Raw genomic sequence first — 27829 nt, 5'->3', positions numbered from 1 at the left:
CCACTGGGATCAGTGCTGGGACCTCTGCTGTTCATGATTTATATGAATGATTTAGAAGAAAATGTAGCTGGTTTGATTAGTAAGTATGTGGATGATACAAAGATTGGTACAGTTGCGGATAGTGAGGAGAATTATCAGAGGATACAGCAGGATACAGATCAGTTGGAGGCATATGCAGGTGGAGGTTAATCCGGACAAATGTGAGGTGATGCATTTTGGAAGGTCAAGTACAGATGGAAATTGTACAGTGAATGGCAGTACCCTTAGGAGTATTGATATGCAAAGGGATCTGGGTGTGCAGGTCCACAGGTCACTGAAGGTGGCAGCGCGGGAAGATAAAGTGGTAAAAAAGGCCTGCGGCATGCCTGCCTTCAATGGAAGGGGCATTGAGTATAAGGACAGACAAGTTATGCTGCAGCTTCATGGAACTTTAGTTAGGCCTCACTTGGAATATTGTTTACAGTTTTGATCACCACACTTCCAGTAGAATGTGCATGCTTTGGAGAGGATACAGAAAATGTTTACCAGGATGTTGCCTGGTGTGGGGGATTTTAGTGATGAAGGAAGGTTGGATACACAGGGTCTGTTTTCACTGGATCGCAGGAAGTTTTGGAGTGACCTAGTAAAAGTTTATAAGATTGTGAATGGCGTGGATAGGGTGGAAAGTATGAGGCTTTTTCCTAGATTGGAGGGGTCAATTACTAGGGGACATAAGTTTGAGGTGCGAGAGGGGTCAAGTTTAAAAGAGATGTGTGGGGCAAGTTTTTCACACAAAGGGTGATGTGAACCTAAGGAGGTGGTGGGAGCAGACACAAAAGCAGCATTCAAGAAGCACCTGGACGAATACATGAATAGAAAGGGAATCGGGACTGTTCCTGTGCTATATTGCTCTTTAATCTTTGTAGGTTTTTTTTAGATTACATTACAGTGTGGAAACAGGCCCTTCGGCCCAACAAGCCCACACTGACCCGCCGAAGCGCAACCCACCCATACTCCTACATTTACCCCTACCTAACACTACGGGCAATTTAGCATGGCCAATTCACCTGACCTGCATATCTTTGGACTGTGGGAGGAAACCGGAGCACCCAAAGGAAACCCACGCAGACACAGGGAGAACGTGCAAACTCCACACAGTCAGTCGCCTGAGGCGGGAATTGAACCCGGGTGTCTGGCGCTGTGAGGCAGCAGTGCTAACCACTATGCCACCGTGCCGCCCGTGTCGTCCAGGTGTAATCCATCCAGGTTTTATTGTTTCCACTTCCCCTAGAACAAATCCCAATACCTAGGAATCTGAACCCCTCCCCCTTGCACCATCTTCCAGCCACGTGTTTATTTGAAAATTCTATTCTGACTAGCACGTAGCACTGGAAATAATTCTGAGATCACTACTTTTGATGTCCTACTTTTCAATGCCCTTCCTAACTCCCTATATTTGGCATTTAAAACTTCATTCCTTTTAAATTTATGTCATTGGTACTGATATGGATCACCCACCCCATCTAGAATGTCCTACAGCAGCTCTGAGTCATCATTGACCTTAGCACCAGGGAGGCAATATACCATCCTGGAGTCTTGCTTTTGCCACAGAAATGTCCAATATATTCCACTTACAATTGAATCCCCTATCACTATTGCATTGCCAAACCCTGTCTCCTCTCCCATGCAGCTGAGCCAAATGTGGTGCCATGAAGTTGGTTGTTGCTTTTTACCCCTAAAGGCCATTTCCCTCAACAGTATCTAATATGGTTTATCTGTCTTTTAGAGGAATAGCTACAGAGGATTCCTGTATTGCCTGCCTAGTCCTCTTACTCTGCATCTTGATCACCCATTTACTTTCTGCCTGTGGTGTGACCACCTCTCTATCTGTGCTATTCCCTCAGCATTACAGATGCTCCACAGTGTCCCCATCCAATCCTCCAAAACCCAGGCTTCCAGGGGCTGCAGCTGGAGACAGTTCTTGCACGCATCTTGGTCTTAGAGACAGGAAATATTCCCAGATTCGCACGTGGAGCAGAAGGACCATGTCACGGGCTTAAACTCTCCTGCCATGAATTATCCCTTTAAATTAAACTTTTAAAGGGTTCCTAAAATCAAATAATACCAATTACCTGAGGGCCCTTCTTCCCTGGAGCTCATTAAAGCAGAGCGTAGTCCTTATAATCTATAAACCACAAAATAAAGACTTTATAAACTGTAAGCAAGAATTGAAGTACAAATACTCAATGTACTTATTCAGTCAACAGCTTCAACATGCATCATGTCACTTTTGAATTCTGATGTCACCTCAGGAACTCTGCCTCTTCTTTGAGTGAAGGTAACGTTGAGCTGCTCCATTGAAAGCTTTCCCACTCCCCTGCTCAGCTACTCCTTGCTAGATTCACTTTGTGTCTCTGACCTTCAGTGCTCTGTAACTTTCGGGTCATTCATTCCCCTTCCCAATTTCCTAAGACCTTTAAAGGGCATTAAAGAGCAGAAGGAGAAAGTGAGGACTGCAGATGCTGGAGATCAGAGTCAAAGTTAAAGTGGTGCTGGAAAAGCACAGTGTCGTGGAAATTAAATCGACTTGACTCAATAATTAGCAAGAGCAAAGCAAGGGTCTTTATTAAAAAATCTTGCAAGGTTGACTCATTACACTAAGTCAGATGCCTCAATGCAATGAGTACCGAAAAATTACACAGACGCCTGCCTTATAGCGTTCCTTATCACACTCTCAAGGGCAAAGACTGGGGAAACTCAAGTTGTTATCCTGTCATCCCCTGGTCCTAGACATAACAGTTCTTCACCTTTTGCTGATTTGGTCTATCGCAAGGTTGAGTTGAATGTTTACAGAATTCAAACAGAGATAAACTAACTGCAAACCTTCATCAAAGCATCATTTACAAAGCTCAGTACAGCATTGATTTGAAATTGACTCAGTCTCTTTAAATTTCACAGTAAGCGGATAATTAATTTCACAGTAAATTGATAATTTTCCATTACACAACGCAAGTCAGGCAGCATCCAAGGAGCAGGAAAAATCGACGTCAGGAATGTCTGAATGTGGTTCAGTGTTCTTCAGTTGGTTTTGGAGGCAGGCACTGAGGAAGAAGATGTGGCTGTGGTAGCGAGTCTGTTTCAGGATGTGGTTGAAGAGCTTCAGGGCTGAGGAGATGACCTGGAGGTTGCAGTGAGAAAGAGACTCATTGAGATCTTTATTAAGAGAGGAGGAGAACTTCTTCAAGGTAGGCATCCTTGGAAGGGGATTTTCCGTCAGGTTAAAATCAACTAGGAGAAAATGAGGATTACAGATGCAGGAGGTCAGAGTCAAGATTAGAGTGATGCTGGAAAAGGAGCATCTGAGGAGCAGGAAAAATTGACGTTTTGGGCAAAAGCCCTTCCTGATGACCTGCTGTAATTTTCCAGCACCATTCTAATCTTGACATTAAAGACCAAAATTACTCACCAATGAAAGAAAAGAAAGGACTGGTCAGTTAATTAATAAATGAAATAAGAGCCTATATTTGAATTGAAAATTAGTTCTTAAATTAAATTATTACTTAAAACTTATCTCCTGAGACTGCTTGTTTTACCAACCAGCAGTCACCCTCTAATGCAGCAAAACAGCACTACAGTGCCTGTTGGGCAGCTTTGGACTAGTACCTGCTTGACTGGTGCACAATAATGTATGAATTAAGGCAAGGGCACCAGGAATGCTGATACAGGTATATGATTGACTATACCAGTGGTGAATACCTCCTCCTGCAGCAGGTGGGAGAATCGGACGGGTTCTAGACAAGAGGGGCACCATGGGTGTGGTCGGAGTTTAGTGAGGTGAGTTTGGCACTCACAGAAAGAAACAACAATGATGCTTTGCCAAAAGGTAGAAGAATTGAATCAAACAGCACAGAAGGGGTTTGTCAGCTCATTGAGTCAGAATCATCAGAACTACAGTAAATCGACGATAGATATGTAATAGGATGTTTGCACCAAGTACTGTTGTCACTCCCTTGCCTTCTCTCTGCAACACTGCAAAGATATCAGTCTAATTCCCTTCTCTCTGTAACACTGTACAGATACCAGTCTAATTCCCTTCTCTCTGTAACACTGTGCAGATACCAGTCTAATTCCCTTCTCTCTGTAACACTGTACAGATATCAGTCTAATTCCCTTCTCTCTGTAATACTGTACAGATATCAGTCTAATTCCCTTCTCTCTGTAACACCGTACAGATATCAGTCTAATTCCCTACTCTAATACTGTAGAGATATCAGTCTAATTCCCTTCTCTCTGTAACACGATACAGATATCAGTCTAATTCCCTTCTCTAATACTGTACAGATATCAGTCTAATTCCCTTCTCTCTGTAACACTGTACAGATATCAGTCTAATTCCCTTCTCTAATACTGTACAGATATCAGTCTAATTCCCTTCTCTCTGTAACACTGTACAGATATCAGTCTAATTCCCTTCTCTAATACTGTACAGATAACAGTCTAATTCCCTTCTCTCTGTAACACTGCACAGATATCAGTCTAATTCCCTTCTCTAATACTGTACAGATATCAGTCTAATTCCCTTCTCTCTGTAACACTGTACAGATATCAGTCTAATTCCCTTCTCTAATACTGTACAGATAACAGTCTAATTTCCTTCTCTCTGTAACACCGTACAGATATCAGTCTAATTCCCTTCTCTAATACTGTACAGATAACAGTCTAATTCCCTTCTCTCTGTAACACTGCACAGATATCAGTCAAATTCCCTTCTCTCTGTAACACTGCACAGATATCAGTCTAATTCCCTTCTCTCTATAACACTGCACAGATATCAGTCTAATTCCCTTCTCTAATACTGTACGGATAACAGTCTAATTCCCTTGTCTCTATAACACTGCACAGATATCAGTCTAATTCCCTTCTCTAATACTGTACGGATAAATCTACTTCTCTTCTCTTTGTAACACTGTACAGATATCTGTCTAATTCCCTTCGCGAATACTGTACAGATAACAGTCTAATTCCCTTCTCTCTGTAACACCGTACAGATATCAGTCTAATTCCCTTCTCTCTGTAACACTGTACAGATATCAGTCTAATTCCCTTCTCTAACACTGTACAGATATCAGTCTAATTCTCTTCTCTCTGAAATACTGTACAGATAACAGTCTAATTCCCTTCTGTCGATAACACCATACAGATATCAGTCTAATTCCCTTCTCTAATACTGTACGGATATCAGTCTAATTCCCTTCTCTCTGTAACACTGTACAGATATCAGTCTAATTCCCTTCTCTCTGTAACACTGTACAGATATCAGTCTAATTCCCTTCTCTCTGTAACACTGTACAGATATCAGTCTAATTCCCTTCTCTCTGTAACACCGTACAGATATCAGTCTAATTCCCTTCTTTAATACTGTACAGATATCAGTCTACTTCCCTTCTCACTGTAACACTGTACAGATATCAGTCTAATTCCCTTCTCTCTGTAACACCGTACAGATATCAGTCTAATTCCCTTCTCTCTGTAACACTGCACAGATATCAGTCAAATTCCCTTCTCTCTGTAACACTGTACAGATATCAGTCTAATTCCCTTCTTTAATACTGTACAGATATCAGTCTAATTCCCTTCTTTAATACTGTACAGATATCAGTCAAATTCCCTTCTCTCTGTAACACTGCACAGATATCAGTCTAATTCCCTTCTCTAATACTGTACGGATAACAGTCTAATTCCCTTGTCTCTATAACACTGCACAGATATCAGTCTAATTCCCTTCTCTAATACTGTACGGATAAATCTACTTCTCTTCTCTTTGTAACACTGTACAGATATCTGTCTAATTCCCTTCGCGAATACTGTACAGATAACAGTCTAATTCCCTTCTCTCTGTAACACCGTACAGATATCAGTCTAATTCCCTTCTCTCTGTAACACTGTACAGATATCAGTCTAATTCCCTTCTCTAACACTGTACAGATATCAGTCTAATTCTCTTCTCTCTGAAATACTGTACAGATAACAGTCTAATTCCCTTCTGTCGATAACACCATACAGATATCAGTCTAATTCCCTTCTCTAATACTGTACGGATATCAGTCTAATTCCCTTCTCTCTGTAACACTGTACAGATATCAGTCTAATTCCCTTCTCTCTGTAACACTGTACAGATATCAGTCTAATTCCCTTCTCTCTGTAACACTGTACAGATATCAGTCTAATTCCCTTCTCTCTGTAACACCGTACAGATATCAGTCTAATTCCCTTCTTTAATACTGTACAGATATCAGTCTACTTCCCTTCTCACTGTAACACTGTACAGATATCAGTCTAATTCCCTTCTCTCTGTAACACCGTACAGATATCAGTCTAATTCCCTTCTCTCTGTAACACTGCACAGATATCAGTCAAATTCCCTTCTCTCTGTAACACTGTACAGATATCAGTCTAATTCCCTTCTTTAATACTGTACAGATATCAGTCTAATTCCCTTCTTTAATACTGTACAGATATCAGTCAAATTCCCTTCTCTCTGTAACACTGTACAGATATCAGTCTAATTCCCTTCTTTAATACTGTACAGATATCAGTCTAATTCCCTTCTCTCTGTAACACCATACAGATATCAGTGTAATTCCCTTCTCTAATACTGTACAGACATCAGTCTAATTCCCTTGTCTCTGTAACACTGTACAGATATCAGTCTAATTCCCTTCTCTAATACTGTACAGATAACAGTCTAATTCCCTTTTCTCTGTAACTCTGTACAGATATCAGTCTAATTCCCTTCTCTAATACTGTACGGATAACAGTCCAATTCCCTTCTCTCTGGAACACTGTACAGATATCAGTCTAATTCCCTTCTCTAACACTGTACAGACATCAGTCTAATTCCCTTCTCACTGTAACACTGCACAGATAACAGTCTAATTCTCTTCTCTAATACTGTCCGGATAACAGTCTAATTCCCTTCTCTCTGTAATACTGTACAGATATCAGTCTAATTCCCTTCCCTAATACTGTACGAATTATAGTCTAATTCCCTTCTCTCTGTAACACTGTACAGATATTAGTCTAATTCCCTTCTCTAATACTGTACAGATAACAGTCTAATTCCCTTCTCTCTGTAACACCGTACAGATATCAGTCTAATTCCCTTCTCTAATACTGTACAGATAACAGTCTAATTCCCTTCTCTCTGTAACTCTGTACAGATATCAGTCTAATTCCCTTCTCTCTGTAACACTGTACAGATATCAGTCTAATTCCCTTCTCTCTGTAATACTGTACAGATACTGTACAGTGTAATACTGTACTCACCAAAGTTAAGGGCATTTAAATGGTCATTGGATAAGCATATGGATGATAATGGAATAATGTCGGTCTAATGGGCTTCAGATTGGTTCCACAGGTTGGCACAACATTGAGGGCCGAAGGGCCAGTACTGCGCTGTAGTGTTCTATATTTTATGAAAGGGGAGTGGCCAGTTGACTGGGTTTTCCAATAGGTTAAGTTATTGTAAATTTGCTTCTTTTTCACTTGTGTTTCACTCAGTAGTCTGTAAATAAATTCTGTTTAGTTTAAAACTGTGGTTGGGCCAGCTGTATCTCTCCTGGAATATCCACTTTACACCGGCTTAAAACAACTAGAAACGTTAGGGTCTGGGCTACCTTCTTAAAATGCTAAAAATGTGTTGCTGGAAAACGCAGCAGGTCAGGCAGCATCCAGGGAACAGGAGAATCGACGTTTCGGGCATAAGCCCTTCTTGAAATGCTTTGAGGGGGTCTGGCTTGGTCCATAACAATACAGAGCTGACAACAGGCTTGTGAGCAAAGTTAGAGCTCATGAAATAAAGAGGATACTCACAACATGGATACAAAATTGACCAAGAGACTGGAAACAGTAATAGTTAATGCAAGTTTCTCAGGCTGTGGGAAGACTTGTTCCCTGGAGTCAGTGGTGAGAAACTGGCTTTTTCTAATAGACGTTGATGACCTTGTTCAGGGTACACAATTTCAGTGAATGCATAGCCTATGAAATTTGGCAGCTTTGTGAACTGTGAGGAGGATAGTGTAGACCTTCAAAAAGGCACAGACAGATTGGCAAGATGGGCGACAGATGACATATGAAGCTCAATGCACAGAAGATTCATTTGGACAGGAACAGCATGGACGGCCAAAAGAAAGGGCATACAATTTTAAAGGAGACATAAAGAGGCGAAGAAATAGATGGGTCATTCGCACATTGGCAGGCTGTGGTTAGTGAGGTACCACAAGGAGCAGTATTTGGACTCTAATTGATCACAATTTCTATCAATGATTTGGAGGTGGCAACCAAATATAATATTTCTAGATTTGCAGATGATACAAAGCTAAGTGGGAGTGTGGGTTGTGAGGAAGATGAAAGCATCTTCAAAAGGACTTGGACAGGTTTATTGACTGGACAGGAACATGGCAGATAGAATATAATGTGGAAAATTGTGAGGTTATCCACTTTGGTGGGAGTAACAGATGTGCAGAGCACTGTATTAAATTGTAAGAGTTTGTAACATCTAGATATACAAATGGACCTGGATGCCTTTGTCAATAAGTCATTGAAGGCTAACATTCAAGTGCAGCAAGCTGTTAGGAAGGTTAATGGAACATTAGCTTTATCACAAGAGGATATGAGTACAGGAGTAGTGAAGTCATGCTTCAACTGTATAGGAGCTTCATTCGACTGCATCTGGAGTACTGTGCGAGTTTTGTCTCCTTATCTCAGGTAAGATATAATTGCCATTGAGGGAGTGTAATAAACGTTCACCAGAGTTGATCCCAGGCAAGAGTGTCCTAGGAAGAGATATTGGGTAAGCTGAGCCTGTGTTCTCTACAGCTTCAAAGGATGAGAGATGATCTCATTGAAATTTACAAAATGCTGAAAGGGATAGACAGAGTAGATACAGGTAAGATGTTTCCCTTGTTCAAATAAGATGCCACTTATGCCTGAAATGAGAAAAATCTTTTAGCTCGAAGGGTTGTGAACTTTTTAAATTTTCTTACCCAGGGAAGTGTGGAAGCTCAGTCTTCGAGTATAGTTAGAGCAGAGATTGATAGATTTCTGTTACCGATGGCATCATTGAGTTAGAAAGCATGGAAACAGTCCCATACGGTCCAACCATCCCCACCAACCATGTTCCCAAACTAAACTAGTCCCACCTGCCTGCACTTGGCCCATACCCTTCTAAACCTACTCATGAACTTACCCGAATGTCTTTTAGACATTGTAACTGTACCCATATCCATCACTTTCTCTGATAGTTTATTCCACACATGAAACACACTCTATGTAAAAACGTTGCCCCTCATATTCTTTCTAAATCTTTCTTCTCTCACCTTAAAAATATGCCCCCTGGTTTTGAACTCCCCCACCCTAGGGAAAAGATCCTGGTCATTTACCTTATCTGTACCCCTCATGATTTTATAAACCTTTATAAACCTCAACCTCCTATGCTCCAGTGAAAAATGTTCCAATCTTTCCAGTCTATTTTTATATCTCAAACCCTCCATTCCTGGCAACATCTTGGTAAATCTTTTCTGACCCCGCTCCGGGTTAATAATATCCTTCCAGTAACGGTGACCAGAACTGGACACAGTACTTCAGAAGAGGCCTCACCAATGTCCTGTACAACCTTGACATCTCATCCCAACTCCTACAACTGAAAGGTCTGAGCAATGAAGAAAAGCATGCTACGCACCTTCTCAACAACACTGTCTACCTGTAATGGGGTCATGGGATGGATACAAGACAATGAAGTGTTTGATCAGCAGTGATCATATTGACTAGTGAGCAGGCTCAACTGTCTGATTAGCCTACTCCTGTTCTGATGTTCCGATGAAATGCAGGAGAGAAGAACTAAGTCATTAAAGGTGATAGGATAGTTTGAGAGGATTGTTAATAAAGTAATCAATATCCTGGGATTTATTAATAGGTGCTTAGACTACAGGAATGAGGTGGTGATGTTGAATTTGTACAAGATACTTGTTAAAACTTCAGCGAGGGTACTGTGTCCAATTCTGGGCACCAGCCTTTAGGAAGGATGAGAAGGCAATTCGAGAGAGTACAGAGAAGATTCATGAATATGGCTCCAGGGTGAAGAATTTCAGTTTGATAATCAATTGCAGAAGTTAGTACTGGTTTCATTGAAGAAGGCACAGCTGTGTGGAAATTTAACAGAGGTGGTCAAAATCATAAGGTCACTGGCAGAAGTAAATAGGGAGAACTAAATCCCATTGGTGAAAGAACTGAGAAGCAGAAAAGCAATTATTTAAGGTAATTGGCAAAAGAGACAGCAATGACATGAGGAAGTGGTTAAGATCAGGAATGCCATCCCAGAAAGTGTGGTGGAGGTAGGGTCAATCAAGACATTCAGAAAGGGATTAGAATGATATCTGTACAGTGTTAAAGAGAGAAGGGAATTAGACTGATATCTATACGGTGTTACAGAGAGAAGGGAATTAGATTGATATCTGTACAGTGTTACAGAGAGAAGGGAATTAGACTGATATCAGTACAGTATTTCAGAGAGAAGGGAATTAGACTGATATCTGTACAGTGTTACAGAGAGAAGGGAATTAGACTGATATCTGTACAGTGTTACAGAGAGAAGGGAATTAGACTGATATCTGTACAGTGTTACAGAGAGAAGGGAATTAGACTGATATCAGTACAGTATTACAGAGAGAAGGGAATTAGACTGATATCTGTACAGTGTTACAGAGAGAAGGGAATTAGACTGATATCTGTACAGTGTTACAGAGAGAAGGGAATTAGACTGATATCTGTACAGTATTAAAGAAGGGAATTAGACTGATGTCTGTACAGTGTTACAGAGAGAAGGGAATTAGACTGATATCTGTACAGTATTAGAGAAGGGAATTAGACTGATTTCTGTACAGTGTTACAGAGAGAAGGGAATTAGACTGATATCTGTATGGTGTTACAGAGAGAAGGGAATTAGACTGTTATCTGTACAGTATTAGAGAAGGGAATTAGACTGATATCTAATGAACTTGAAAGACCCTATACAGACAACAAGCAAAACTAATGTCATTTACAAAATACCATGCAAGGACTGTAACAAACACTATGTTGGACAGACAGGCAGAAAACTAGCCACCAGGATACATGAACATCAACTAGCCACAAAACGACATGACCTTGTCTCACCAGTATCCTTACATACAGATAAAGAAGAACACCACTTCAACTGGGATAATACATCCATCCTAGGACAAGCCAAACACAGACACGCACGAGAATTCCTAGAAGCATGACATTCCAACCGGAACTCTGTCAACAAGCCTACTGACTTGGATCCCATCTACCACCCCCTGAGAAAAAGAACAGGAAATGATGTTGTCACAGGAAATGACATCACCAACCCAAGGAAACCCAAACACATAAATAGAAAGCAGGAAAGACCAGCAGTGCTTGATCCGGAGGCTCACCGAAGATGTAACTAGTATGATGGTGAAACGACTGAAAATAAACCTTCCAGTTCAGCAAACAAACCTACATCCAGTTAATTTGGTTTCTTTCTCCACAGATGTTTCCAGACCTGCAGAGTTTCTCCAGCATTCCCTGTGTTTCTAGTACCATTCCAACATTTCTCTTAAGGTGGTGGGATTGAAGTCAGGCTCCACATTAGATTAGACCAGGATATTGCCAGTGAATTGGGTAGGGAAGGTGTTTTTGTGTGCAGTGCTGGCCTGGAAGCTGTGGGGGTGTATGGTGTGAGGGAGCATGGTGGGAATTACAAATTTCAACAACAATGGGAGCCCAAGCAAAGGCAACAAAAAGAAGCTGAAAGCTGCCAGACCATCACTTCCATTTCACATTTTCTTCCCCCTGTTTTGTACTTGGGCATGTCATAGAGGGAGAGTCTGTACAGCTGTAAGGACTCTGCCATTCATTTGACAAATCCATCCACCCCACCATGGCAAAATGGGGAAGGTGAGCAAATAAGGATACTCACAGAGAAACATATGGGAAGACACAGAAAAGGCACAATTCTGAAATTTGCAGGTGGTGTGAAACTTAGAATTGGATAAAAGCTAGGAAGAAAATAGTGAAAGGCTTCACAGAGACAGGCTGAGGGAATGGAAATTGGTGCAAACATGGTACATGGAATTCAATGCATGACAGGGACATTTGGTGATACATTTTAGTTGAAAGAATGAGCAATTACAAAGCAAGCTAAATAGGGAGACAGCTGTAACCAAATCTTTAAAATTGACAGGATTGGTTACAAAGCAGTGAATAAACTGGACAGGTTCCTGGACTTAAAAATAGAGGCACACACAAAATCAGGAAGTTGGACTTAATCGATGTTGGGGACGTCCAGAACTAGGTGTCACAGTCTAAGAATAAAGGGTAAGCCATTCAGGACTGAGATGAGGAAGAATTTCTTCACTCAGGGAGTTGTGAACTTGTGGAATTCTCTCCCACAGGAAGCTGTTGGGGCCAGTTCATTAGATACATTCAAGAGGGAGCTGGACATGGCACTTGCTGGTGCAGGGCCACATTCTGGCCTCCTTGCTAAAGGGATACGGAGAGAAAGTGGGAGTGAGATACTGAAATTGCATGGTCAGCCATGATTGTATTGAATGGTGATGCAGACTTGAAGGGCCAAATGGCCTACTCTTGCACCTATTTTCTATATTTTATAGAAAAATGGTTTCATCTCCAACTGGAGTATTGTGTCCAGCCTGGGCACCACACTTCAGCAAGGATGTGATGTCTTTGGAGAGAAGTGCAACTGATATTTACTGGAATGGTTCCAGGGATGAGGGGTTTGTGCAGTTACAGTAGAGGAACTGGGATTGTTTACTTTAGAACAAAGAAAATAAAAAACAGATCTGATTGAGGGATTCAGATCATGAAGGGTTTAGAGAAAGTAAATTGTGAGAAACAGCTTCCAGTGATTTGAAGGGTCAATTACTAAGGCACACATTCAAGGTAATTGGCAGAAGAACCATGTTGGTATTTGTTCTGGCTTGAAGAGAAATGATTTTGTACAATGAGTGGTAAAGATGTAGAGTACACTGTCTGATAGGATGGTGGATATATGTTCAATCTTAACTCCCGAGGCAGAATTGGAAACTTACTTACAGCAGAACAACATGCAAGGGCACTGGAAAAGAACGGGGTGGGGGTGGGGATGTTGGGGTGGGGTGGGGTGGGGTGGGGTGGGGGGGGTGGGGTGGGGGGTGGGTGGGGTTGGAGGGAGCAACTGGTTTACTCTTTGAAAGAGTTAGTATTGATTCAGTGGGCTGAATGTTTTTCAGTGTTATTTGATGATTTTGATAATGATTTTGTTTTTTTTCCCCCAAACAGGGCTTTTTTGTTGCTTTTATTTACTGTTTCTGCAATGGGGAGGTGAGTCATTGAAGTTTCAGGTAAAGAAAACTGCAAATCAGAAGTGTGACATCGATATTTCGATGTTGATTCGGACACTGGTTAAAAATCCATCCCTTTGAGGAAAAAACCTTTTATCTACTTGCCTTTATGTAGCTGCATACCAAATTCTATCTGATTTTATTCCTGACATTTTCCTGTTCTGTCCAGTACTAACATGCAGGACTTTCCAGTTTAATCTTACCCTGTACATTCTTACGTCTGGTCTATTCCTGAAACAGGAATCTGCTGTTTTTCTGTGCAAATATTAGATGTCTTGTTGTGTACTTCCAACATTTTCTATAATTCAACCAATGTGTTGTGACCATTTGTTGATTTGTGACATAGAACACAAATCTGTAACAAGCCCTGTTAAGAAGGTAAGACCAGAGGACACACGAGCAAAGGAAGGCCTTTCAGCCCATGGTGTCTGCTCCACTAGTCCGTGTGATTATGGCTGATCTGATATACCACAATTCCACTTTCCTGCCATTTCCCTATAACCCTTGATTTCCTTTAATTCCTTGATTAAAAATTTGTCTATCTCCTTGTTGAACATACTTAATGACCCAGCCCCACCAGCCCACTGCAGTAAAGACTTTTATAACTTCAATGCTTACAAACAGTGGGTTCACATCAATGAAACATTACTGAATGACAAATCAGAATTCCAACCATTACAGGGAAAGTGTGGCTGCAGAGGCCAATTGCTCAGAATATTCAAGCATTGTCTCTGGGTCAGAGCTGTCTGGGAAAGTATGTGTAGATGAAGGCAATTTTCAGCAAGGCTTTTGCTAAGGTCCTGCATGGGAGCCTGATAGCAAGGGTAACCTTTTGGTAAATTGGATTCACAACTGGCTGAATGGCAGCAAGCAGTGATGATTGAGATGAGCTTCTTAGACTGGAAGTCTGTGTCCAGTGGGGTCCCATAGGGATCACTGTTGGTACCCTGGCTGCTTGTTGTTGTTATAAATGATTTAGACTTCAATGGAGGATGGTTGATCAGTAGTTTCACAGATGATACAAAACATTTTGGTAAATAATTGAGGAAGATGGCTGGTCAAATGAACTGATTAGTAGCAAATGGAATTCAATCTGAATAAACAAGTAAGGGAATACATGATGAGCAATAGGACACCGAGGATCAAAGAAATCGTGGTGTGCATATACACTGGCACCTTAGGTGTCAGAGCAGATGGATAAAATGGTTAATAAGGAAGCTTGCCATTATTAACTGATGCATAGAGTTTAAGAGCAGACAGGTTATGATGGAAGTGTATAATCCACATTATAGAAGGGATGTGATAGCGCTAGAGAGGGTACGTAGGAGATTTATCAGGATGTCGCCTGGACTGGAGAGTATCAGTTTGAGAGATTGGACAGGCTGGCGTTGTCTTCCTTGGAGCAGAGGAGATTGAGAGGGGACTAAAATAACTCCACAAAAGCCCATTTCTCATCACCAAGTCACCCTTTATTTATATAATACATGACACTGATCCAGCTAGCACAGAGCCGGCTCTTCGAGTGAGAGGAACCCCTGACACTCCTGTTTATATCTATCAGCCAGGACTCCCTGATTGGATCAGATTAACTGTGCAATCATGGAACTCATGTTCTATAAGATCCACCTGGCTGACCTCGTTCCAAACACTGTAGGGACATGATTGAGATGTATGAAATTATGAGGGAAATAGGTTGGGTAGACCTGAAGAAACCTTTGACAGGGTGCAACACATGAGGCTGCTGCATAAGATAAGGATGCATGGTTTTAGGGGTAGAGTATTAGTGTGGATAGAGGATTGGTTGACTGACAGGAAGCAAAGAGTGGGGATAAATCAGTGCTATTCTGGCTGGCAATCTGTAACTAGTGGTTTGCCTCCGGGATCGGTGTTCAAACCACAATTATTTCCAATTTATAAGGATGATTTGGAGTTGGAGACCACGTGTGCGGTGTCAAAATTTGCCAATGACACTAAGATGAGTGGCAGAGCAAAGTGTGCAGAGGACAGTGAAACTTTGCAAAGGAACATAGATACACTTAGTGAGTGGGCAAAGGTCTGGCAGATGGAATACAGTGTTAATAAATGTGAAGTCATACGTTTTGGTAGGAGCAGCAGTAAAAAGGAATATGACGTGAATAGTAAAATGTTGCAGCATGTCCTTGTGAATGAATCGCAGAAGGTCGGTCTGCAGGTACAACAAGTAATTAGGAAGGCAAATGGAAATTTGTCCTTCATTGCTAAAGGAGTTGAGTTTAAAAGCAGAGAGGTAATGTTATTGCTGTACAAGGTGCTGGTGAGGCCACAACTGGAGTACTGTGTGCAGATTTGGTCTCCTTCCTTGAGGAAGCACTGCAGGGGGTACAGAAGAGGTTCACTAGGTTGATTCCACAGTTGAGGGGGTTGGCTTATGAAGAGAGACTGAATAGACTCCAATTATATTCAATGGATTTCAGATTGATGAGGGGAGGATCTTATAGAAACATATAAAATTATGAAGGGAATCAATAAAATAGAAATAGAGAGGATGTTTCCACTGGCAGGTGAAACTAGGACAAGAGGGCACAGCCTCAAGATTAGAGGAAGCAGGTTTAGGACAGAATTGAGTAGGGACTTCTTCACCCAGAGGGTTGTGAATCTATGGAATTCCTTGCCCAAGGGAGGTAGTTGACACTACCTTAGTAATCACTTTTAAGACTAGGGTAGATAATTTTTGAAACATAAAGGAATTAAGGGATATGGTGAAAATGCAGGTAAGTGGAGCTGATGCTACAAGAAAGTCAGCCATGATCTTATTGAGTGACGCAGCAGGCTCGAAGGGCTGGACGGCCTACTCCTGCTCCTGGTTCTTATGTTCTTTCCCCTTGATGGAGGAAGGATCAATGCCTGGGGATGTAGTTTTAAGGTAAGGGGCAGGAAGATGGGAATCTGAAACTCATCACCTTTAAGAGTGGCAACGGCAGAAATCCTCATAACATTTATATTTAGATGTGCACATACAATGCCAAGGCATGCAAGGCCACAGGCTGGAAAATGAGATTGGAATAATTAGGTGATTGTTTGGGACCAATATGGAAGCGAAGGGCCGACTGGCCTTTTTCTGTGCTACAGATCTCCATGACTCAAAGAATGGGACAGTGAGTCTGGGGCAGTCGGTCTGGGACATGGGTCTCTGTGTTCCTGAGCTACACTGTTGCTTCCTGCTTCTGCTAGAGCTTCCTGTGAGGTGATTGCCTGCAGTGAGTCTTCTTCATGCGTTGGTCACATGACTATGTCATGCATGGAGCACATTTGTACAATGTTACATTTCAATCCAAACATCCCCTTTTCATCTTAAAAAAAACACAGATAAAAAGGAATTTACACACATTGCACTTACACTGTGAGTTACTCACTTTGCAAACAACCTTTCCCATGCATTGCAGAACTGCTTATTATTCTAATGAGAAACATAACTAAACATTGCTGGAGTAACTCTGCAGGTCAGGCAGCATCTGGGAAGAGAAAACAGAGTTAACATTTTGAGTGTGGTGACCTTTCTTCAGAATTAATACAAGCTAGGAAGGGGTGGTATTTATGCTGATGGCAGGTGGGTGCAGGGTGAAAACGAGTGAGGGGATAGATGGAAATGAAGCCCAGAGTGGAGGAAGAAAGGTAAGCAGATAAAGGAATGGGAAATAGTAAGGCAGGGAAGGAGAAATGAGTAGGTGAAAATAGGGTGGCTGTGCTGAAAGTCATGGCTGCGGGGGTGGGTACAGTACATGGGAGAATGTGTTCAGGATCTAAAATTATTGAACTCTGTACTGAGTCCTGATGGCTGCAGGGTCCCCAGGTGGAAAGTGAGATGCAGTTCTTCCAGCTTGCACTGTGCTTTGCTGGAGCACTACAGCAAGCCTGAGACAGACGTTGGCCAGGAAACACGGAGATATGTTGAAGTGGCAGGCAACAGGAAGCTTTTTTGCTGACAGAACGTAAAGTTTCCTCAAAACGTCACCCAGTCTGCATTTCATCTCCCCAGTGTAGAGGAGACCACATTGTGAGCAATGACTAGATTGAATAGATTAGTAGACTAGATGAGTGAAGTGCAGGTAATCAGTGTTTCACCTGGAAGGTATGTCTGGGGCCTTGTATAGTGAGGAGGGAGGAAGTAAATAAGCAGGTGTTGCACCTTCTGCGATTGGTACTGAGGCGGTGGTGGGGAGATGTTGGGAGTGGAAGAAGAGTGGACCAAGGTGTCCCAGAGGAAACAGTCCCAATGGAAGGTTGACAAGGGAGAATATGTGTCTGGTGGTGCCATCCCACTGGAAATGTCAGAAATGGTAGCTAGTGATCCTTTGTATACAGATGCTGGTTGGATGGTCAGGTGAGGATAAGGGACATCCTCTTGTACTTGTGGGAGGGAGGAGAAGGAGTGAAAGCTGAAGTGCTGGAGTTGGGTCAGAGAGAGCTGGGGCTTCTGAAAATCATGGTGATGGGGAATCCTTGATTGAGTAAAAAGGTGGACTTTTCAAAGACCCCCTTTTTGAAGTTGACATCTTCAGAACAAATGTGACGGAGACAGAGAAATTGGGAGAACAGAATGGACTCTTTACATGAAGCAGGGTGTGAGGATTTATACTCAAGGTAACTGTGGGAGTCAGTGGGTTTGAAATGGATATTAGTGGTCAATTTATCCCCAGAAATGGAAACAGAGATGTCAAGGAAGGGGAGGGAGGAGTCAGATAGACCAGATGAAGGTAAGCGCAGGGTGAAAATTGGAAGTGAAATTAAGAAATTTGTCCAATTCCAGATGAAAGAGGGAAGCAGCATGAATGATATAATTGATGTACCAGGGAAAGAGTTGTGGGAGGGAACTGGAATAGGACTGGAACAAGGAATGTTCCACGTACCCCACAAACAGACAGGAGAAACTGCGTCCTAAGCGGGTTCCCAGTTTGATCTGAAGAAAGTGGGAGGAGTTAAGAAAAGTTGTTCAAAGTAAGGACAAACTCAGCCAGGCAGAGCAGGGTGGTGGCACATGGGGACAGTTCAGGCCTTTCCCAGGAAGAAACAGAGAGCCCTGAGGCCAACCTGATGGGGATGGATGTGGAAAGATTTGTGGGTTCATGATGAAGAGGATACAGTTGGTGTCTGTGGACAGGAAATCTTGAAACTGATGTAAAGCATCAGAAGAATCACGGTTTAAGTGGGAAGAGACTGGACAATGTAGGATGATGTAGGATGAGCTGAATTCTGTGGAACAGGATCAGGCAGAAACAATGGGTCTGCCCAGGCAATCCTGTTTGTGATTTTTAGGAAGGAGGTAGAAGCGGGCTAGGTGGGGCTGTATGGGGTTAGGAGGCTATGAGCTGGGAGGTTAATAGCTTCCCAGAGAAGATGAAATTAGTGACCATTGTGGACACAATAGCCTGATGTTCAATGATGGGGTCAAGGTCCAAGGAGAGATAGGAGGATGTATCTCAGCCTCCACATTGTCGAGGTTAGTATGCCGGACAGCAACAGCACCACCTTTGTCAGCCGGCTTATTTACACAGTCAGGATCAGAGAGCACGGAATGCAGTAAGTTCACAGGGAGATAGATTAGAATGGGTAAAGGAGTCAGAGACATTAGGGCAATTGATGTCATATTGATAGTTCTTGATGAACAGGTCAAGTACAGCTAAAAGGCCAAAGGGGAAGGGTCCAGGTGGAAGGAGAGTGTTGGTGGCAGGTGAAGATGAAACAGGACTCTTGTCCAAAGAAATGGGCATGGAGACAAAGGCAACAGAAGAGTTCAACCTCATGTCATGCCCAAAATTCATTGAAGTGGGTGTGTGGGGGATAAAACTAAGTTTTTTAACTTTGCTTTCCCAGCACAGATCCTGCCAGACCTGTTGAGTTTCTCCAGCAACTTCTGTTTTTGTTTCAGATTTCCAACATCTGCAGTTCATTGTTTTATATTATTCTAATAAGTCCCTCTTTTGTCACTCTCTTTACACACATGGTACACATGACTTTTAAAATGTGTGGATCTTGTGTGATGGTGCACATGCAGTTGTGAACATTTCAAGGCCTGCTAGTTAGAGTGATGTGCTCTCTGGGTTGTTTTCAAAATCTTCCCAGCTACCTCTGCCAGCTCCCTCTGTTGCCTTAGACACATCTTTCTGTTAGTGTTCACTGTATCTGACAAGCCAATCTTGTCATTTTGTGACTTTGGTATTAGGTTTCCTTTGCATTCCTTCATTTGTTTGTTTGCATGTTTATCAATCCATGTGGCATGTGGAACACTGTTAATCTCTGGTGGAGTGTCTGGGATACTCATCTGAGCTCTCACTTTGCTCCTGCTGAGATGTGTGGCTTTGCTTGGTGCCTATTCTCTGGGATTCCAGATCTCCAGTCTTTGCCACTACAGTCGGCACTGAGTTCTCTCAGGCTGAGCACCTTCCTGTCACAGAAACTCAAGTGTACCTTTGAATTAGAGTCATAGGGATGTACAGCACAGAAACAGGCCCTGAGGCCCAACTTGTCCATGCCAACCAGGTTTCCTAAATTATTCTAGTCCCATTTGCTTGCATTTGGCCCATATTCCTCTAAACCTTTCCTTTCATTGTCCAAGTGAGTCTTTTATATGTCACCCCTCAGCCTCCTACATTCCTGCGGAAAAGAATTCCTAATCTATCCAGCCTCTCCCTATAATCCAAACCTTCCAGTCTCAGTAACATGCTTATAATTCATTTTTACCCTTTTTCCAATTTAATAATGTCCTTTCAACAGAAGGGCAATCAGAATTGCATGCAGTACTCCAAAAGTGGCCTTACCATTGTCATCTCCAGCTAGAACATGACGTTTCAACTCCTGTTCTTAATGCTCTGATCGATGAAGGAAAACATGCCTAATGCCTTCTTTCTACCTACGATGCCACTTTCAAGGAACAATTAACTTACACCCCAAGGTCTCTCTGTTTGACAAAACTCCTCAGGGCCCTACCATTAAATGTGCAAGCCCTGCCCTGGTTTGTCTGATCAAGACTGCCTTGTCCTTAATATCCCTGGTATTTTATGGTTGGGTTATCCCTTTTCTAGAATTCTCCTTTCTCACTGGGCTATATCTTTGCTCTGAGCCATGTCTGTCAGTGTTAGAGACAAAAAGACTGGAATGCAAACCAGCCTCCTGCCTGTCATCGTGCCTTGACTGTCTTTGCTGCTGAACCCCTGTCCCAGTTCACTCCAGCCAGCTGTGCCCTCATTCCTTTATAATTACCCTTACATAAGTTCAGTACAATTTTTTTCCAACCCAAGTTCCTCCTCCACAAACTGAATGCTAAATTCTACCAAGTAACAGTCAATGTGCCTTTGGGGATATTTTACTCAGATTATTTTTTTCAAACTTGCCTCATTACACATCATCAAATCCATTATCAAAATAGTCTGATCCCTGTTTGGATCCACAACATTATTTTCACAGAAACTGTTCCGAATACACTGTATGAATTCTTATGCATGGCTGAAAGCAGTCTTTGAATTTTTTGAAGATTCTTGGTAAACAAGGGGTGAACTGTGAACAGATGCAGACAGGAATGTGGTTCTATTAGCCATGATCCTATTGATCAAGGGGCAATATGTTCTCTTCCTGATCCTTGTTTCTACCCTCATAGCTCAAGTCATTTAAAAGGTATCTGTCTGGATCTGCATCCAATTATTCTAACTTCCAAGGCTATGGACCATGGCACTGGAGGGTGGGAATAGAATGAATGGCTCATAATTTTTTTCTTCACTAGTACAGCATTTTTCTCTGCTGTAATTATTTCAGAACGCTGAATTTCTACAGGCCAACTGTTAGAGAGTTGAATTGTTGAACAGGATCAAGAAATTGAATGCCCTCCTCTTTCTGTGCAAATGATATTTTTCCAAGGGGGTTGGTTGGCTAAGTTGCCTTGTGATTCAGAGTGATGCCAACAACACGAGTTAAATTCCCGCACAGGCCAAGGTTACCATGAAGGACTGCCCTCAACCTCTCCTTTCACCTGACACAAGTGACCCTCAGCCTAAACCATCATGAGTCATTTCTCTTGAAAGAGAGACAGTCCTATAGAGATTACGTTTTTGTTTCGATTTTCCCAAGAACTGTTCAGACCCCCACAGTACAGACATATTTATTTGGAATATGGAGGACACAAAACCGTTAGCAAATTGTGAGGAAAAACCTTTTTGTTCAGAAATCACAGCCTTTCATATCATCTCCTGGTATTACTGCACGTGGATCTGTGATGCTCGGTGGAAGGATCAGTGTCCACCTTGCATTTTATATTGTTTTATTCTCTCCTTCCACTGTCTTTATCAGAATAATTACAAACCAGTTTTCTCTTTGAGACTTGATGTTACCAACCTGCTCGAAGATGTCAGTTGAATTAGATTACTTACAGTGTGGAAACAGGCCCTTCGGCCCAACAAGTCCACACCGACCCATTCCCCTACATTTTACCCCTTCACCTAACACTACGGGAAATTTAGCATGGCCAATTCACCTGACCTGCACATTTTTGGATTGTGGGAGGAAACCAGAGTACCTGGAGGAATCCCACACAGACACGGGGAGAATATGCAAACTCCTGAGGCAGGACTTGAACCTGGGTCTCTGGCGCTGTGAGGCAGCAGTGCTAACCACTGTGCCACCGTGTCCAGTATCTATCTTGTACCCACACTCAATTTGTCAGAACCATCATCCAACCTCTCTATTGCAATAATTTCAATAGATTTTAGAGGTGTATTTATTTTCTTCTGAGCTAAACACTTCGAAAAGTGGTTAAGCTTCTCATAGATAAAACACTATGCTTCAAGCAATGGATGTGCTGTCTTTGTTTTTCTGTGTTTCTCTTCATAATATTGGCAACTTGTTCCTTGGCCTTGATCTTCCTGCTCATTTTTCTGTGGATATTTGCTACTTTGCTCCTCACTGTCACACAGACTGCGCTGTCTGAGCTGCCTCTCCACATTGCTTGGACTTATTCAGTAAATGTGTCATAATCTCGTATTTTTGCTATTACAGGTAGTTCTGTTTCATGATGCCACTCACTTTGACAGGAGTCTCCCAGTGATTCACCTGCAGCTTGCTTCTTACTCATTTATCCTTGTCAGTAGCTTGCAGTGACTTTTAAGAGTTTTGAACAGTTCTGCATTTCACTTTTAATTGCTGTGCTCAGTTCAGAACAGGGGGCACACCAAGACCCAATAACCAGGTCACAGTATTCTCGGGGCCCACAGTGCTCAGGACTGGGTGCAGGGACACTGAGCTCAGGTTGGGGCTGCAATTGGGACTGAGGGCATGGGCCTGGAGCAGCAGTGAACCTGTGATTTCTGTCCTGACTCTTAGCTTCCCTCCTATTACAGCTCTTTAACTCTCAATCTCAACTCCACTGCTGACACTATTTTACACACATTCATGGTGCACAGTGTAGCTTGTATTCTGTCTTTATTCAAACTCCCCAGCTGCATTCCTGCAGTGAGGCCCTCATATGGCACTGGTCATCTGAAGCCAAGAAGCACTCAATTCAATTTCTAACTAAATGCAGTGACCATGACTGGGCCTGAACCCATGATGTTCTGCTTTGGAGTCAAGAGGGTTTGCTACAGAGAAAACGGATTGCACTCTAAGGAGTTGCAAGAGTATAAGTAGCCTCTTAATCTTAACTACAACATTGCAGCAACATCGTGTTCCCCTCAACATGTATTTGGTTATGTGCTGTGTTTTATTCTGAGCTCTGTAACTGTGTGTTTCACACTATGCCTTGTAACTCTATGTTGTATTCTGTGCGCTGTAGCTGCTTTATTCTGTGCTCTGTACTTACCAGGTCCAGGCAGAAATAAAGAAATCCTGGTTCAGGAGGAATCTCGCTCTGAACTTTAATCAGAAGATGAGAACTGGCAGCAGCTGCCTTTATGGAGCAGTGACCTCTCACGTTACCAATAGTATCAGCAACAGCCTGGCTACCAGAGGAGTGTCTACCCTGCACACAAACACCAGGCACTCTGTACCACAGCCACCCTCACTCTCCAAGCTGCCTGGCTGCATCACAAGTACATCTCAGTCAGAAAGCTCACTGCCTTCTCCAACCCTGCATAGCACCATGAGGAAGGGAGAAAGCAAGGACCATTTTGCAAATGAGGAACAGCAGAAACTGAAGACCCCTCTCCACAATCAATGGGAAACAGTGTTATGAAAAGCTTAGATGGTGTTATAGCTTGAAACATTCCTTTATTGATTAAACAATAATGTTGCATTTGAGCTAAACAGTGCTACTGAGTAATGTTTAAGGTGAAGTGAGTATGAAGGAGGGACTAACAAAGATTCACAGCCTGGAGTCAGTGTATCTCATGAATGTTTGTGGTTTTTGCTCCATACAAGTTTGGATGTACACGGGGAATGGGTGACTATTTAATTGACTGCAGAAATTAATTCAGGGGAAAACGACACTCCTGTCAATATAGTGTCAACATTAATATGTCAACTGCCCTAATGCTAACCCGAGGTTGGGGGTCATCACAGTTAGCTTCCTGTTTGAAACTTTGTCATATGTTGACTGCGTGTAACCGGAAACCTTGAGAGAGTAACACTTGTACATGATTCTGACAACTATTGCGGCCACAATGAGGTGACAGACCCGACTTTGTTTTGCATTTTGTTCAACATCTTGATGTCATCTCCTGCGGTTTGATTTCACAGTTGGGTGCTAATTCTGACACCAGCAATTCTGCTGATGAAACAAACTGTTTCCCTTGACAGAGAGACTGCAGTGTAACGGCCCTGTTAGATAATCATCAGCTGAATGCAGTTACATGGCCAAGTAATGTTCCTGCTGCTGAGCAAAGACTGCATGCTGTTAATAATTATAGATAGTGCTTAACTGCTCATTGCTGATCACTGATAAACCCTCACCCATTGCTCCTTCCACAGACAATATTGAGTGAATACACAGCTAGAACCTCACTCATTTTACAATTGTTCGGCAACATTCAAATTCTGATCTATGTTTGAAGAATGGTCACTTTGTTGAGAGCAGTCAGTGCTTTTGTTATAACCTACAGGAGACGGGATGAGAAATGAACGTAACCTCAGAGTTCCTAACATTGCTGAGTGTAACCTCTTCCAGGAGAAAGTGAGGTCTGCAGATGCTGGAGATCAAAGTTGAAACTTTATTGCTGGAACAGCACAGCAGGTCAGGCAGCATCCAGGGAACAGGAGATTCGACGTTTCGGGCACAGGCCATTCCTGAAGAAGGGCCTGTGCCCGAAACGTCGAATCTCCTGTTCCCTGGATGCTGCCTGACCTGCTGTGCTGTTCCAGCAATAAAGTTTCAACTGTAACCTCTTCCAGTCAGTCACTGCACTTGAAATTTAAGGGTAACTTGTTTTGACAATTGCAGATTCTGAGTTACATCAACGGGAAAGTATACAAAACAAATATTGTTAGATGGTGGACAAGCAACAGACTTGATCCTACTCAGAGTCTTCATGAATAAAAACATTCCCAAAATGAATTCACCCATTCAAAGATGAGAATTTCTTACAGTATTTTTGTCCTGAGCAAATAAAGTGACACAAATAAAAGATTTCAGGAATGTATCAGCTTGGTCTGACCACAGAGAGCAGAATGTGTAGGTTTCCTCTGTGTGGACCTGAATCTCTGACTGAGCCAAAGGTTCCTGCAGCTAATCTGGTTGTGTGGAAATGAGCTGGGGGGACACATTGGAATAGACTCAGAGCACAATATCCAACCAACATTGACTCACTAATTATGTCGCTTTAGTGTATATCTGACACCTAATAACCAATACCTTAGTGAGAAATAGTGTGTGTGGGAGCTGTACTCCAGTGAGAGTCAGTGAGTAAGGGACCCATACCCCTGTGAGACTAAGTGTATGAGGACCTGTGCCCCATTCAGAGTTAGTATCTCGGCAAATCATGTATATTGTGCCTATTGCCTGTATTAATTTGTGGAATAAATGTGTAATGCTACATTTGCTTTAAGGATCACAGATCAGGAGAACTGTGACAGTGGAAAATCTCTGCATTTTAACCCATTGGTACAGTTTTCTGCCAGTTCCAGCCTCTCAGTATTGCAGGTTCATCTCTCTGAAATAACTTCATATCAGATAGGAGAGGTGCAAATCTCCTCCAGTCAGATACTCCAACACAGCCAGCTCCCCACTCTGATCAGGGTAACCATCCAACAATTTAAATACACGTGAGATATTGCAAGCCAGGGCATGAGTTAGACAATACAACCCTGGAAAGTGTTACCAAAAAAGGGGGTAGAGGTGCAGACGCATAGTTCCTTGAAAGTGTCATCGCAGGTGGACAGGGTAGTGAAGAAGGTGTTTGATATGCTTGGCTTCATTGGTCCGTGCATTGAGTATGGGAATTGGAATGTCATCTTGTGGCTGTACAGGACATTGGTGAGGCCATTTTTAGAATACTGTGTTCAATTCTGGTCTCCCTGCTATAGGAAAGACGTTGTGAAACTTAAAAGGGTTCAGAAAAGATTTACAAAGATGTTGTCTAGACTGGAGGAGTTGAGCCATAGGGAGAGGTTGAAAGGCTGGGGGTTGATTCCCTGGAGTGTTGGAGGCTGAGGGGTGACCTCATAGAGGTTTATAAAAACATGAAGGGCATGGATTGGGTGAATAGACAAGGTCTTTTTCTCTACTGTAGTGGAGTCCAGAACAAGGGGGCATAAGTTTAAGGTGAGAGGGGAAAAATATAAAAGAGACCTAAGGGGCAACGTTTTCACGGAGAGGGGGTACATGTATGGAATGAGCTGCCAGAGGATGTGGTGAAGGCTGGTACAATTGCAACATTTAAGAGGCATTTGGATGGGTATATGAATAGGAAGGGTTTGGAGGGATATGGGCCGGGTGCTGGCAGGTGGGACTAGATTGGGTTGGGATATCTGGTTGGCATGGATGAGTTGGACCGAAGGGTCTGTTTCCATGCTGTACATCTCTATGACTCTATTTAAAAGGGATCTGAGGGGTAACGTTTTCATGCAGAAGGTGGTGCATGTATGGAATGAACTGCCAGAGGAAGTGGTGGAGACTCATACAATTACAACATTTAAAAGGCATCTAGGTGGGTGTATGAAGAGGAAGGATTCAGAAGGATATGGAGCAAATGTTGGCAAATGGGACTAGATTAGTTTAGTATATCTTGTTGGCATGGATGGGTTGGACTGACAGGTCTGTTTCTGAGCTGTATAAGTCTATGACTGTTACTTCAAGGTCCAATCTACTGATGTAGAATGCTTACATGGGAGTAAGAAAGAGGATTGTGATTCCCAAGCATCGATGTGTCATGACACCAAAATATTTCTCACGAGACAATTCCTGTCCTCAATAAAGGACTGATTCACAGAGTGGGTCAGACTCTGATAGATTACAACTTGATGGATTGGAAGGTGAAGACCCCAATCATTAAACTAATTTCCCCAAAATGAAATTTCTGTTTTCAGCAAATGGAAGTGAAGTGTTAGCTGTAACCATGTGAACCTGCAGAATCTGTGATAATTAACAGCACCAATGTTTACGAATAGTGACCCCACACTCCCAAGGCAATGGGTGATGAATTATTACAGCAATGTATAGTGATGCTGTCTCAGTCATGGGCCAGGAACCCAGATGAACTCAACTCAGAAATGTTAACACAAGCAATGGAGTGGGAGAGATAAGGGCTATACTGCATATGGGAGAGCAGAATGGGGAATGGGGAGAGGCCATAGGGGAGATGGACTCTTAATCTGCGTGTTGTGTTTCACTATCACCAGTCTGAATAGAAATTGGGAAGCCTATCCCTGAGTGAAGCTTGTCTATTGTACAGCTGTGTTCAGTCTCTGACACCTCCCCAGTGGATAAGGGAATACGTCTGATATAAGAGCAAAAGCAGGAGCTTGCTTTAAATATTCAGCCTGTCCAGCAATGGCTGTGTCAACACTTATTGCCTGTCCCTAGTTGCCTTTGAGAAAGTAGTAAAAACTGAAAGACCTGCGGATGCTATCAATCAGAAACAAAGCAGAAGTTGCTGGAAAAGCTCAGCAGGTCTGGCAACATCTGTGCGGAGAAATCAGAGTTAATATTTCAAGTCTGGTGACCCTTGCTCAGAACTGGCTACCTTCTTGAACTGCTGCAGTTCCTGTGTGGTGGGCGGATTCCGTTAGGAGAGGGCTTCAGGAATTTGGCCCAAAAACATTGAAGGAATGTGATAGATTTACAAACATTTATGAGCATTTGAATTAGGAGCAGAAGTATCCTCTTTGGCCCTTCAAGTCTACTTCACCATTCAGTAAATCACAGCTGATCTGCGTGTTTAGAATTCCTTATTCCCATACATCCCTGATAACAACTGATTGCCTGCCTAACAAGAAACTATCTATCTGCCCACACC

General features: G+C 42.5%; 1 protein-coding gene across 1 annotated transcript in view; it reads left to right on the top strand.

The window, feature by feature from the left end:
* Nucleotides 1–23678, top strand: part of LOC122540036 (parathyroid hormone/parathyroid hormone-related peptide receptor-like) — a 91216-nt gene extending 67538 nt beyond the window's left edge. The window contains exons 13-14 of the mRNA XM_087977608.1: nt 13360–13401; nt 23245–23678. Of these exons, the coding sequence (XP_087833734.1) occupies nt 13360–13401; nt 23245–23613 (411 nt within the window). The 3' untranslated portion in view covers nt 23614–23678. The remainder of the gene's footprint in view (nt 1–13359; nt 13402–23244) is intronic.
* Nucleotides 23679–27829: the final 4151 nt, after the last annotated feature.

The sequence above is a fragment of the Chiloscyllium plagiosum genome, unplaced genomic scaffold (genome assembly GCF_037043375.1).
Source record: "Chiloscyllium plagiosum isolate Xiang-an unplaced genomic scaffold, Cpla_swu_hap1 HiC_scaffold_32, whole genome shotgun sequence".
Classification (NCBI taxonomy): Eukaryota; Metazoa; Chordata; class Chondrichthyes; order Orectolobiformes; family Hemiscylliidae; genus Chiloscyllium; species Chiloscyllium plagiosum.
Note: the sequence above shows the minus strand (reverse complement) of the source record. Positions and strands in the feature narration are given on the sequence as shown.